This window comes from Haematobia irritans, chromosome 5 (assembly GCF_050003625.1).
Source record: "Haematobia irritans isolate KBUSLIRL chromosome 5, ASM5000362v1, whole genome shotgun sequence".
NCBI classification, from domain to species: domain Eukaryota; kingdom Metazoa; phylum Arthropoda; class Insecta; order Diptera; family Muscidae; genus Haematobia; species Haematobia irritans.
This window is the reverse complement of record NC_134401.1, coordinates 157,571,109-157,584,568: the sequence shown is the minus strand read 5'-3', so window position 1 is coordinate 157,584,568 and position 13,460 is coordinate 157,571,109. Positions and strand designations below refer to the sequence as shown.

General features: G+C 31.7%; 1 protein-coding gene across 4 annotated transcripts in view; it reads left to right on the top strand.

Moving 5' to 3' along the window:
- Obsc (Obscurin) overlaps nt 1-7,627 on the top strand; it is a 109,988-nt gene extending 102,361 nt beyond the window's left edge. For all 4 annotated transcript variants that reach the window (XM_075313169.1, XM_075313172.1, XM_075313171.1 and 1 more), the window contains 9 exons: nt 34-335; nt 396-750; nt 814-954; nt 2,266-2,451; nt 2,515-3,334; nt 3,402-4,102; nt 4,293-6,077; nt 6,150-6,255; nt 6,922-7,627. In XM_075313169.1, the coding sequence (XP_075169284.1) occupies nt 34-335; nt 396-750; nt 814-954; nt 2,266-2,451; nt 2,515-3,334; nt 3,402-4,102; nt 4,293-6,077; nt 6,150-6,255; nt 6,922-7,053 (4,528 nt within the window). In that variant the 3' untranslated portion in view covers nt 7,054-7,627. The remainder of the gene's footprint in view (nt 1-33; nt 336-395; nt 751-813; nt 955-2,265; nt 2,452-2,514; nt 3,335-3,401; nt 4,103-4,292; nt 6,078-6,149; nt 6,256-6,921) is intronic.
- Nucleotides 7,628-13,460: the final 5,833 nt, after the last annotated feature.

Here is a 13,460-nt window from a genome sequence, read left to right as displayed (position 1 = left end):
AATTTTGATTTTTGTTCTTTTTTTTTTTTGCAGTAAGAAACATGCCCGCTCGGAGCCTCCAGTATTTTTGAAGAAAATCGGTGATTGTGATATTTATCCTGGAATGGATGCTAAATTCACTGCCATGGCCACTGGTTATCCCAGACCCGAGGTTGAGTGGTTCAAAAATGGCCAAAAACTTTTCCCCACCGATCGTATCCACATTGAAACCGAAGGCAATGGCTTAATGCGTTTGTGTATTAAGAATGCCGATGAATCGGATGTGGGTCGTTACAGTTGTCGTGTTTTCAATCCCCATGGTGATGATCAGTGTGAAGCAGAATTAATGTTTGACAGTAAGTGTGTGTGTGATATCCTTGGTAGTCCTGTGTTCTAACTTTATTATCCGTTTGCAGCCATTGACAGTCCCATGCAAGGTGCCCTTGCCGATCAATATCGTGACTATAAGAAATATAAGCATACCGGTGTTCCTAATCCCTTGCCCGATGCTCCTATCATTCTCAAGATGACCGATCGTTATTTACAATTGGCCTGGAGACCTTCGGTTCCCAATATGCCCCGCTATCCAGTCACCTATCAAGTAGAGATGATGGATTTGCCCGAAGGTGATTGGAGAACTGTACGCACTGGTGTCCGTAGCTGTGCTTGTCACATCAAGGATTTGGAACCATTCAGAGATTATCGTTTCAGGATTCGTGTTGAGAATAAATTTGGTGTTAGCGATCCCAGTCCTTATGCTCAGACCTATAGGTAAGACAAGGCAGATTGTTTGGAGTTATGTGATTAATGCTTTTTTTTGTACCCATATTACAGATCGAAATTGTTGCCTGATTCTCCTAAGAGCTATACTTATTTGGCTCCTGGTGTTGATTTTAGACCGGAAACATCTCCTTACTTCCCCAAGGACTTTGATATTGAATGTCCTCCTCATGATGGTTTGGCTCAAGCTCCACAGTAAGTATTTTGGGGTGATCTATTAACTATACCCCCAATGAAGCGCTGTTAGATTGTGGGTGGTCTCGTTTCAAAATTTTTTTGGGTCCTATTTCTCTCTTGACCACAAGATGTCGCGATTTTCAAAAGCAAATTACTTTCTTTCCCTCGAATATCTTAAATCCCATATCCTACCTTTAGGGCCATCTATGGGGCGATTTATGAACTATACCCCAATGAAGAGCTATTAGATCGTAGTCGCGGTCCGGTTCCAAAGAATTATTTATCCTCTTTCTCTGCTGACCACAAGATGTCAAGATTTTCAAACGCTCTCTCTCTATCTTTGGAATATCTTAAATCGGATACCCTATCGTTGGGGTGATCTATGAACTATACCCAATGAAGCGCTATTAGATCGTAGTCGAGGTCCCGGTTCCAAAGAATTGTGTATCCAATTTCTCTCCTGACCAAAAGATGTCGCGATTTTCAAACGCTAATTACACCGTGGTGCAATGGTTAGCATGCCCGCCTTGCATACACAAGGTCGTGGGTTCGATTCCTGCTACGACCGAACACCAAAAAGTTTTGCAGCGGTGGATTATCCCACCTCAGTTATGCTGGTGACAGTTCTGAGGGTTTCTAAGCTTCTCTAAGTGGTTTCACTGCAATGTGGAACGCCGTTCGGACTCGGCTATAAAAAGGAGGCCCCTTGTCATTGAGCTTAACATGGAATTGGGTAGCACTCAGTGATAAGAGAGAAGTTCACCAATGTGGTAGCACAATGGACAGAATCGTCTAAGTGAGTCTGATACATCGGGCTGCCACCTAACCTAACCTACACTCTATCTCTGGAATATCTTAAACTTTTAGGGTCATATCAATTCCCTATAGATATTGAACTAATCTATATCAGGAGAAGTCCCCCAATGAAGCACTATTAGATCGTGGTCGTGGTTGCGGTTCCGGTTCCAAAGAATTGTGTATCCTATTTATCTGCTGACAACAAGACGTCGCGATTTTCAAACGCTCTCTCTCTCCTGAATATCTTCTACTTTTAGGAACATATCAATTCCTTATGAATATTTTTACATCTATATTAAGAGAAAACCCCCCAATCGTAGTCGTGGTCCCGATTCACTCCTGACACAAGATGTCGCGATTTTCAAACGCGCTCTCTCTAATATCTATAATTCGATATTCTACCTTCAGGGTCATCTCAATTCCCTATGAATATTTTTCCAATCTATATCAAGAGAAGTCCCCCAATTTGTTTTATGATCTCGTGAATGGCCCAGCTTCTTAGTTTTGATGTATTCTTCCTTAATTTTTCAGGTTCTTGCGTCGTGAAAATGAACATTCTTATGGTGTTAAGGGCCATAATGCTGAACTTACCTGGTACGTGTATGGTTATCCTAAGCCCAAGATGACTTACTACTTCGATGATATGCTTATTGAACCTGGCGGCAGATTTGATTACAGTTACACTCGTAATGGCCAAGCAACATTGTTCGTCAACAAGTAAGTTTTTCAACAATTAATAGGCGTACCTTCATCAACTAATCCGAATTTCATCTCTTGTAGAATGTTGGATCGTGATGTTGGCTGGTATGAAGCTGTGGCCACCAATGAACATGGTGAAGCACGCCAACGTGTACGTTTGGAAATTGCTGAACATCCTCGTTTCCTTAAGCGCCCCGAGGAGACCTTTATTATGGCCCGCAAGAATGGTCGTATTGAGGCCCATATTGTGGGAGTGCCACATCCTGAAATTCGCTGGTACAAAGATTGGCAACCATTGGCCGAATCGACACGCATTAAGATGCGTTTCTTGGAACCAAATGTATATATTCTCTCATTGAGTGATGTTATCCTTAAGGATCGTGGCTTGTATTCCATTAGTGCCCGCAATGTAGCTGGTACAGTAACCTCTTCGGTTATGGTCCACATTGAAGATAACGAAGATACCTACATCTTCAATACCTACGGCAGACATCCCTATGTGCGAGCCAAGAACTTCCGTTTCGAGGATAAATATGATATTGGCGATGAATTGGGTCGTGGTACTCAAGGTATTACTTACCATGCTGTAGAACGTGCCACAGGTGATAATTATGCTGCGAAGATTATGTTTGGCAAATCGGAAATTCGTCCATTCATGTTGAATGAACTGGAGATGATGAACATGCTGAACCATAGGAATTTGATACGTTTACATGATGCCTATGACTTGGACAGGAATGTTACTTTGATTTTGGAATTGGCGGCAGGTGGTCAATTGGTTCGTGATAATCTCTTGAAACGTGACTACTTTAGAGAACGTGACATAGCCAATTATATTAGACAGACCCTTTGGGGTTTGGAACATATGCATGAGGCTGGTGTGGGCCATATGGGTTTGACAGTGAGTAGATTGATGGTGTAGGTTATCCTCGATTTGCAATGCTAATTTTCCTATGTCTCCTTTACAGATCAAGGACCTTTTGATCTCGGTGGTAGGTGGAGACTTTTTGAAAATCTCTGATTTCGGTTTGGCCCGTCGTATTCATACCCATGCCTTGACTACCTTGGATTATGGTATGCCCGAATATGTTTCGCCTGAAGTTGTTAACAAGGAGGGCGTTAGCTTCTCTCATGACATGTGGAGTGTGGGTCTCATCACCTATGTTCTACTCTCTGGTTTTAATCCCTTCCGCGGCTCCAATGATCGCGAAACTTTGCAGCGCATCAAGGAAGGTCATTGGGACTTTAGCGATTCCATTTGGACTCATATCTCTGATGATGGTCGTGATTTCATTAAACGCTTACTTGTCTATAGTCCCGAGGAGCGTATGGATGTAAAGACTGCCTTGAGACATCCTTGGTTCTTTATGTTGGACCGCAAGGCTTCCGAAGATGAATATCTCATTAAGACCGATCGTTTGAGGAACTATTATAACGATTTCAGGGATTGGTATGCCAATGCCTCGTGCAAACACTATTTCAGACGCCGGCGTTTGAGTACATGCTGGACTCATCCTTCAAAAATGGTCTATCCTCCCGGTATGGTATATACTCCCGAGGACACTCCCGAACGTACACCAGAGCCCAGAATACGCAGCAAGCGTGTGGAGACATATTCGAAATTCTTGCATCCTGATTATGAATTGGGTATTATACAATCGGAGAGCCAGTAAGTATAGAAAGGGGAAGTGAATGGATCGCCCCCGCAATGCTTAAGGCTTAGAAACTGCTTTCGAAATGCTTATGAATGGACATTTTTCGCAACGCTTTTGGCTTACCAGGCTTACTTGTGATGTGATTTGTGCTAAGAGAATAGATTTAATTTGAATTTTCTTTTTGTTTGCCCTTTTTCTTTGTAGCTATCAATATGGACCTGATACCTATTTGCTGCAATTACGTGACGTCAGCTTCCCTGTACGCTTGCGTGAATACATGAAAGTGGCTCACCGCCGTTCCCCCTCGTTCGCAGCCAATGAATGCTTAGATTGGTCTTTGCCCATCATTCGTGAACGTCGTCGCTTCACCGACATCATGGACGAAGAAATCGATGACGAACGCACACGCAGTCGCATTAGCATGTACTCGGCCCAAGACTCATACAGCATTCGTCGGCTGCGTACTGAGTTGGGACCTCGCTTGGATGAATACACCGAAGCTGAGGCGTATATTGAGACCCGCCGTGAAGGATATCCACCTTTCTTCCGTGAGAAGCCCCAAACCTTGGCCATCACTGAAGGTCAGCCAGCCCATGTCCATTGTTTTGCTGTCGGTGACCCGAAACCCTTGGTCCAATGGTTCAAGAATGATATGGTTTTGATTGAAAGTTCCCGCATTAAGTTCCACACTGACGAGGATGGTCGTTCGATTTTGCGCTTTGAGCCTGCCATGCAATTCGATGTGGGTGTCTACAAGGCTGTGGCTCGTAATAAGGTTGGCCAGACTGTAGCTAGATGTCGTGTCGTCATTGCCACGTTGCCCGATGCTCCAGATTCGCCCGAAATATCTGCCGCCAGTGCCACCGAGATTCTGTTGCGTTGGAAACAACCACGTGATGATGGCCACACTTCTGTTCTATGCTACAGTTTGCAATACAAGCGAGCCGATACGGATGCCTGGACCACCATTGCCGATAATATTGACCACGAGTTCTATTTGGTGCATGATCTACAGCCCAATACCCAATATCAATTCCGTTTGGCTTCCCGCAATCGCATTGGCTGGAGCGAAATGGGAATTCCCATAACAGCCACTACAGGTGGCCAGGATGCTGCCAAGATCCACATTACCAAGGCCATGAAACATTTACAACAATTGACCGAGAGTGGCCATGAGGTATTCCCAGAAGAGGAACGTGTCCATACCGACTATCACTGTGAGAGGGAACCTCCAAATTGGGTCACAGATCATTCGGTCAATGAGAAATACAGTTTCATCTCAGAAATTGCCCGTGGCCAGTTCAGCACCATTGTAAAGGGTATCCAGAAGTCCAGTGACGCCGTGGTAGTAGCCAAAATCTTCGAGATCAACGAACAGAATGAAGAAGACATAGTAGCCGAATTCGATAACTTCAAGACCTTGAGACATGAACGTATACCCGCTCTCTTTGCTGCCTACAAACCTCTAAATGTTCCCATAGCCATTTTCATTATGGAGAAACTACAGGGAGCCGATATTCTAACCTATTTCAGCAGTCGCCATCAATACACAGAACAAATGGTAGCCACCGTTATTCTTCAGGTGTTGGATGCTTTGCAATATTTGCATTGGCGTGGCTTTGCCCATTTGAATATACAACCCGACAATGTGGTCATGGCTTCAGTGCGTTCCATGCAAGTGAAATTGATTGATTTCGGTTGTACGAAGCGTGTCAACAAATTGGGTATTCCCGTCAAGCCATGTGGCAATTTGGACTTCCAGGCACCCGAAATGGTATTGGAAGAGCCTGTCTTCCCACAATCTGATATTTGGTCAGTGGGTGTCCTAACCTATCTCTTGTTGTCTGGCACCAGTCCATTCCGTGGTGTTGATGAGCATGAGACTAAACAGAATATTGCCTTTGTCCGTTATAGATTTGAGAATCTCTACAAGGAAGTGACTCCAGAGGCAACAAGATTTATTATGTTCTTGTTCAAGCGTCATCCACAGTAAGTATTCTTAGGAGATTTTAGTTGTGGGGAATGATTTTTAATCATTTATTTATTTTTGTTTCATTACAGCAAACGTCCCTACACCGAAGAGTGTCAAGAACACAGATGGCTTATGGCCTCCGATTATATGGTTAAGAAGCGTGAGAGAGCACATTTCTTAGGCAATCGTCTTAAGGTAAGTTGCAAGTCAACAAAAAAAAAACACAAAAATTGGTATTTGGGGACTGGCGATGTAATCGGGAGATGCTCTCATTGAAAGTTCTCTAAACAATTTGTGTCATAATGTCCACTTCAATTTTTGTTCGTCCAAATTAAAAATTTTGGGCTGTGAGCCAAAGCAAAATGCCAACTCCAAGACATCTTAAAGCCGAACCTACAACTAGTGACATCTAGCGCCTAAAAGAATTTTTAAAAATAAGATAGCACTAAATGCTGCTATCGACTACTAGATGGCGCCCATTCTACAACATTATCAATCCCCCAATTTAATTATACTTCCAACTCTTGCATAAATTTTTTTATATAAATATTAATAATTTTAGTTAAAGATTGAAAAATGTTGAAGTATTCAATATTTAGCCAATACTGGCAAAATATTAGTATAGAAAATTAATAAAGAAAGTGTCTGTGACACTTATTTCGGCTTCTTGAAAAAAATAGCAGAAAATGTATTTTCTTCCACAGCACTTTGTTCGCTTATTAACTAGATTCTCTTTGTTACCCTAAAAGTTGAAGAGTTGCCATATCTTTATTTGCCTTAAGGAAACCTAAAAAATATATTTTTTTAATTTATAATATTTATCACAATTTTAATTGTAATTCCTTTATGTTCTCTTTCTAGGAATACTCTGATGAATATCATGCAGAAAAATCCTCCAGCGCTGCTCCTAAAATCTCCTATGAAGGTGGTCCCACACCTTCACAACTTTTGCGATCTAATAGCATACAGGAAGAGCTCTTCACCACCTATTAAGTTTTATCACACACACGCACACACAAAATGCATTATTATTAAAATTATTATTTTATTATTTTTTTTAATATAAAAATTTGGGACTGTGGAACAAAAACATCATTCACTAGTCACTTTCACTCAACAAATTTCAATTTCATCGCTGTTATGAAAGAAAATTCTGTAATATTAACGAATTTATTTCTTCTTCATTGAAAAGAAAACAGAAACAACAACAAGCGCATTATAATGCCCATGTCCATAATTAAACGAAACGAAAAACACACATCTTAAATTATTATAAAATCTTACAATTTTTATAGAGAATTTATTTAAAATAAAAAAAACTTATGCAGAAAAAAATCTATAGAAATTAAAAAGGAATCTAAAAAAATTGTTGAAATTATTGGTATAAAAATTTTTAAGAAAAACTATTTTTAGAAAATTTATTTACAAAAAAATAAATAAATTACAAAAAAAAAATTATAAAAACTAAAGAAAAGCAATTTAAGTTGTATATTTATTTAATAAATATTTATTAAAAAAAAAACAATAAAATGCTTGAAAATTTTTTAATTAATGATTTTCATCACAAGTTATTTTTTTTTATAAACACTAAAGGTACGGTCACACTAGGCAAATATTTGAAAGAAATCAAAAAAGAATCTCTTTTCGCGGTCATTCCGTCTCATTCTATAATTGTGAGAAAATTTTACCAAAAAGACTACCAAACAAAAAATCTTATTTTGCAAAATTTTATTTCTATAGAAAATGTAGTCAAGATTTTACTTCTATAGAAACTTATGTAAAATTTTATTTCTATAGAAAATTTTGTAAAAATTGTATCTCTATAGAAAATTTTTCCAACATTTTATTTCTATAGAAAATTTTGGCAAAATTTTATTTTTATAGAAAATTTTGTCAAAATTTTATTTCTATGGAAAATTTTTTTTTCAATTTTATTTCTATGGAAAATTTTTTTCAAAATTTTATTTCTATGGAAAATGTTGTCAAAATTTTATTTCTATGAAAAATTTTGTCAAGATTTTATTTCTATAGAAAATTTAGTCAAGATTTTATTTCCATAGAACATTTTGGCAATATTTTATTTCTATAAAAATTTTGTCAAAAATGTCCATAGTAAATTTTGTCAAAATTTTATTTCTATAGAAAATTTTGTCAAAATTTTATTTTTATAGAAAATTTTGTCAAAATTTTATTTCTATAGAAACTTTTGTCAAAATTTTAACGCTATAGAAACTTTTGTCAAATTTTTATTTCTATAGAAAATTTTGTAAAAATTTTATTTCTATATAAAATTTTGTAAAAATTTTATTTCTATAGAAAATTTTGTCAAAATTTTATTTCTATAGGTTTTGTCAAAATATTGTTTCTATAGGTTTTGTCAAAACTTTATTTCTATAGAAAATGTTGTCAAAATTTTATTTCTGTAGAAAATTTGGTTAAAATTTTGTGAAAATTTTCATTTCATTTTCATTTCCATAAAAAATTTTGTCAAAATATTACCTTTACAAAAAAAAAAATTGTCAAAATTTTATTTCTATAGAAAATTTTGTCCAAATTTTATTTCTATAGAAAATTTTTCCAATATTTTATTTGTATAGAAAATTTTTGCAGAATTTTATTTCTATAAAAAATTTGTTGAAAATTTAATTTCTATAGAAAATTTAGTCAACATTTTATTTCTATAGAAGGTTTTGTCAAAATTTTATTTCTTTTCAAAACTTTTGTCCAAATTTTATTTCTATAGAAAGTTTTGCCAACATTTTTTTTATATAAAATTTTGTCAATATTTTTTTCTATAGAAAATTTTGTCAAAATTTTATTTCTATGGAAAATTTTTTTAAAATTTTATTTCTATGGAAAATTTTTTTCAAAATTTTATTTCTAAGGAAAATGTTGTCAAAATTTTATTTCTATGGAAAATTTTGTCAAGATTTTATTTCTATAGAAAATTTTGTCAAAATTTTATTTCCATAGAAAATTTTGTCAATATTTTATTTCTATAAAAATTTTGTCAAAAATTTCCATAGTAAATTTTGTCAAAATTTTATTTCTATAGAAAATTTTGTCAAAATTTTGTTTCTATAGGTTTTGTCCAAATTTTATTTCTATAGAAATTTTGTCAATATTTTATTTCTATAAAAAATTTGTTGAAAATTTGATTTCTATAGAAAATTTTGTCAAAATTTTATTTCTATAGAAGGGTTTGTCAAAATTTTATTTCTTTTCAAAATTTTTGTCTAAATTTTATTTCTATAGAAAGTTTTGCCAACATTTTTTTTTATAGAAAATTTTGTCAATATTTTTTCTATAGAAAATCTCGTCAATATTTTTTTTATAGAAAATTTTGTCAACATTTTATTTCTATGGAACATTTTTTCAAAATTTTATTTCTATAAAAGGTTTTGTCAAAATTTTAATTCTTTTCAAAATTTTTGTCTAAATTTCATTTCTATAGAAAATTTTGTCAATATTTGTTTTCTATGGAAAATTTTGTCAAAATTTTATTTCTATAGAAATTTTTGTCAATATTTTCTTCTATAGAAAACTTTGTCAAAATTTTATTTCTATGGAAAATTTTTTCAAAATTTTATTTCTATGGAAAATTTTGTCAACATTTTATTTCTATAGAAAATTTTGTCAAAATTTTATTTCTATGAAAATTATTTTCAAAATTTTATTTCTACGGAAAATGTTGTTAAAATTTTATTTCTTAGAAAATTTTGTCAAAAATTTCCATAGTAAATTTTGTCAAAATTTTATTTCTATAGTAAATTTTGTCAAAATTTTATTTCAATGGAAAATTTTTTCAAAATTTTATTTCTTGGAAAATTTTTTCAAAATTTTATTTCTATGGAAAATTTTGTCAAAATTTTATTTCTATAGAAAATTTTGTCAAAACTTTGTTTCTATAGAAAATTTTGTCAAAATTTTATTTCTATAGAAAATTTTGTCAAAATTTTATTTCTATAGAAAATTTTGTCAAAATTTTATTTCTATGGAAAATTTTGTCAAAATTTTAATTCTATAGAAAATTTTGTCAAAATTTTGTTTCTATAGAAATTTTTGTAAAAATTTTATTTCTATAGAAAATTTTGTCAAAATTTTATTTCTATAGAAAATATTGTCAAAATTTTATTTCTATAAAAAACTTTGTCCAAATTTTATTTCTATAGAAAATGTTGTCAAATTTTATTACTATAGAAAATTTTGTCAAAATTTAAAAATTTGCCATATTTTATTTCAATAGATTTTTTCAAAATTTTATTTCTATAGGAAATGTTTTCCAAATTTCATTTCTACGGATAATTTTCTCAAAATGTTATTTCTTTAGAAATAAATTTTATTTCTATAGAAAATTTTCTCAAAATTTTATGTCTATAGAATTTTGTTTCCGAATTTTATTTCTACGGACAATTTTCTCAAAATTTTATTCCCATAGAAAATTTTGACAAAATTTTACTTCTATAGAAAATTTTCTCAAAATTTTATTTCCATAGAAAATTTTCTCAAAATTTAATTTCTATCTAAAATTTTCTGAAAATTTTATTTCTATGGCAAATTTTGTCCAAATTTTATTTCTGAAAATTTTGTCAAAATTTTATTTCTATAGAATTTTCTCAAAATTTTACTTCTATAGAAAATTTTCTCAAAATTTTATTCCTATAGAAAATTTTCAGAAAATTTTGTCAAAATTTTATTTCTATAGAAAATTTTCTGAAAATTTTATTTCTATAGAAAATTTTGTCCAAATTTTATTTCCATAGAAAATTATGTCAAAATTTAAATTTTTTAGAAAATTTTGTAAAATTTTTATTTTTATAGACAAATTGTGAAGGGGGAATATTTTGCAAGATCTACCAAAACGTCAATTTTATTTGTATAGAAAATTGTTTATTTTTTATTTTATTTCTATAGGAATTTTGTTTTTAATTTTATTTCTATAGGATTTTTTTCAAAATTTTATTTCTATAGTAAATTTTGTCAAAATTTTATTTCAATGGAAATTTTTTTCAAAATTTTATTTCTATGAAAAATTTTTTTAAAATCTTATTTCTATAGAAAATTTTGTCAAAATTTTATTTCTATAGAAAATTTCCTCAAAATTTTATTTCTATGGAAAATTTTGTCAAAATTTTAATTCTATAGAAAATTTTGTCCAAATTTTATTTCTATACAAAATTTTGTCAATATTTTATTTCAATAAAAATTTTGCCAAATTTTATTTATATAGGAAATTTTGTCAGAATTTTATTTCTATAAAAAATTTGTTGAAAATTTAATTTCTATAGGAAATTTTGTCAAAATTTTATTTCTATAAAAGGTTTTGTCAAAATTTTATTTCTTTTCAAAATTTTTTCAAATTTTTTTTCTATAGAAAATTTTGTCAAAATTTTATTTCTATGGAAAATTTTTTCAAAATTTTATTTCTTTGGAAAATTTTGTCAACATTTTATTTCTATGAAAAATTTTGTCAAAATTTTATTTCTGTAGAAAATTTTGTCAAAATTTTATTTCTTTAGAAAATTTCCTCAAAATTTTATTTCTTTAGAAAATTTCCTCAAAATTTTAATTCTAGGGAAAATTTTGTCAAAATTTTATTTCTATGAAAAATTTTTTCAAAATTTTATTTCTATAGAAAATTTTGTCAAAATTTCATTTCTATAGAAAATTTTTTCAAAATTTTATTTCTATAGAAAATTTTGTCCAAATTTTAGTTCTAAAGAAAATTTTGTCAAAATTTTGTTTCTATAGAAAATTTTGTCAACATTTTATTTCCATAGATTTTGTCAAAATTTTATTTCTATTGAAAATTTTTGTCACAACTTTATTGCTATTGAAAATTATTGTCAAAATTTTATTTCTATAGAAAATTTTGTCAAAATTTTATTTCTGTAGAAAACGTTGTCAAAAGTTTATTTGTCAATTTTCTTATTTCTATAGAAAATTTGTCAACGTTTTATTTCTATTGAACATTTTTATCAAAATTTTATTTCTATAGAAGATTTTGTCAAAATTTTATTTCTATAGAAAATTTTGTCAAAATTTTATTTCTATAGAAAATTTTGTCAAAATTTAATTTCCATAAAAATTTTTGTCAAAATATTACTTTTACAAAAAATTTGTCAAAATTTTATTTCTATAGATAATTTTGTCAAAATTTAATTTTTATAGAAAATTTTGTACAAATTTTATTTCTATAGAAAATGTTGTCAAAATTTTATTTCTATAGATGATTTTGTTTTATTTCTATAGAAGATTTTGTCCAAATTTTATTTCTATAGAAAATTTTGTCAAATTTTTATTTTTATAGAAAATGTTGTCTGTATTTTACATCTATAGGAAATTTGTGAAGAGGAATATTTTGCAAGATCTACCAAAACGTCAAGAATTCTACCAATCTACCAAACAGTAAAAAATCTACTAGTTTTGATAGAATTTTACCAACAGTGTACTGCACGAAGAGTTTGTGTCCTGCATGTTTTAGCGCGCATTCCCATATCTCGCTTTTGTTAATAGAACACTATTACATACTTCCATTAGGAGCTTTCCCTTTTTTGGCAACGGACCGCCTAAGTCTGTTGAGTTATTGGGTTATCGGCGTTGTTTTCTTAGCAGTATTCCTGGATATTTTATAGAGTACCTCGTTCGATAAATACCATTGAAGTTGAACACTTAAACACTTGAAAGAGAAAAAAGAATACCACGAGCCAGGCAACAGCATTGCCTAATGGTGAGTTAAAAATTTTGATAAGCGATGGCAACACTATCCTATTTTCCACCAATTAGAATAGATTTTAATTTGGCGACACAACGCTAGTTGTTGCTGATTTTGGCCTTCCCATTTGAAATCCACGTTAACAAGTCTTCGCCTATCGCTTTTGTTATATTTAAACACTTTTGCCGTACTTATACTCTCCCAAAACTTCTCTTCAGTTATCTTGTCTTTATTGATATACATTTGATATGAATTTGCTATTATCGAAATTACATCCTGATCGTACTCTTCTTTTGGTTCTTGCCGAGTTTGAAAGCATTTATGTCCGCAGAAAATTTTCATATATATTTTTTAAATTTTTTTTCATTCATAATTGTCGCCATTTCTATTTTCTTTGTGCATTTCTACCCCAACATATTAATTGTTGATGCAACATTTTAATAGAAATTCCACTTTGTTTTAAGCACACTTATTTTAACGTTATATAGTGTCATAATCCAATTTGTACACAACCCCCTTTAACATGTTTCGAACACTTAATTTGTATATAAACCCTAAACAATTTCAATGTCAAAACAACAATGCCATGTTAAAGACTAAAAGGAAACGGAAATATAATTCCATTTCACTGTACATGCATGCCATGACATTAGCAAATTACAAAACAGCTGATTTTGTTTTTTTT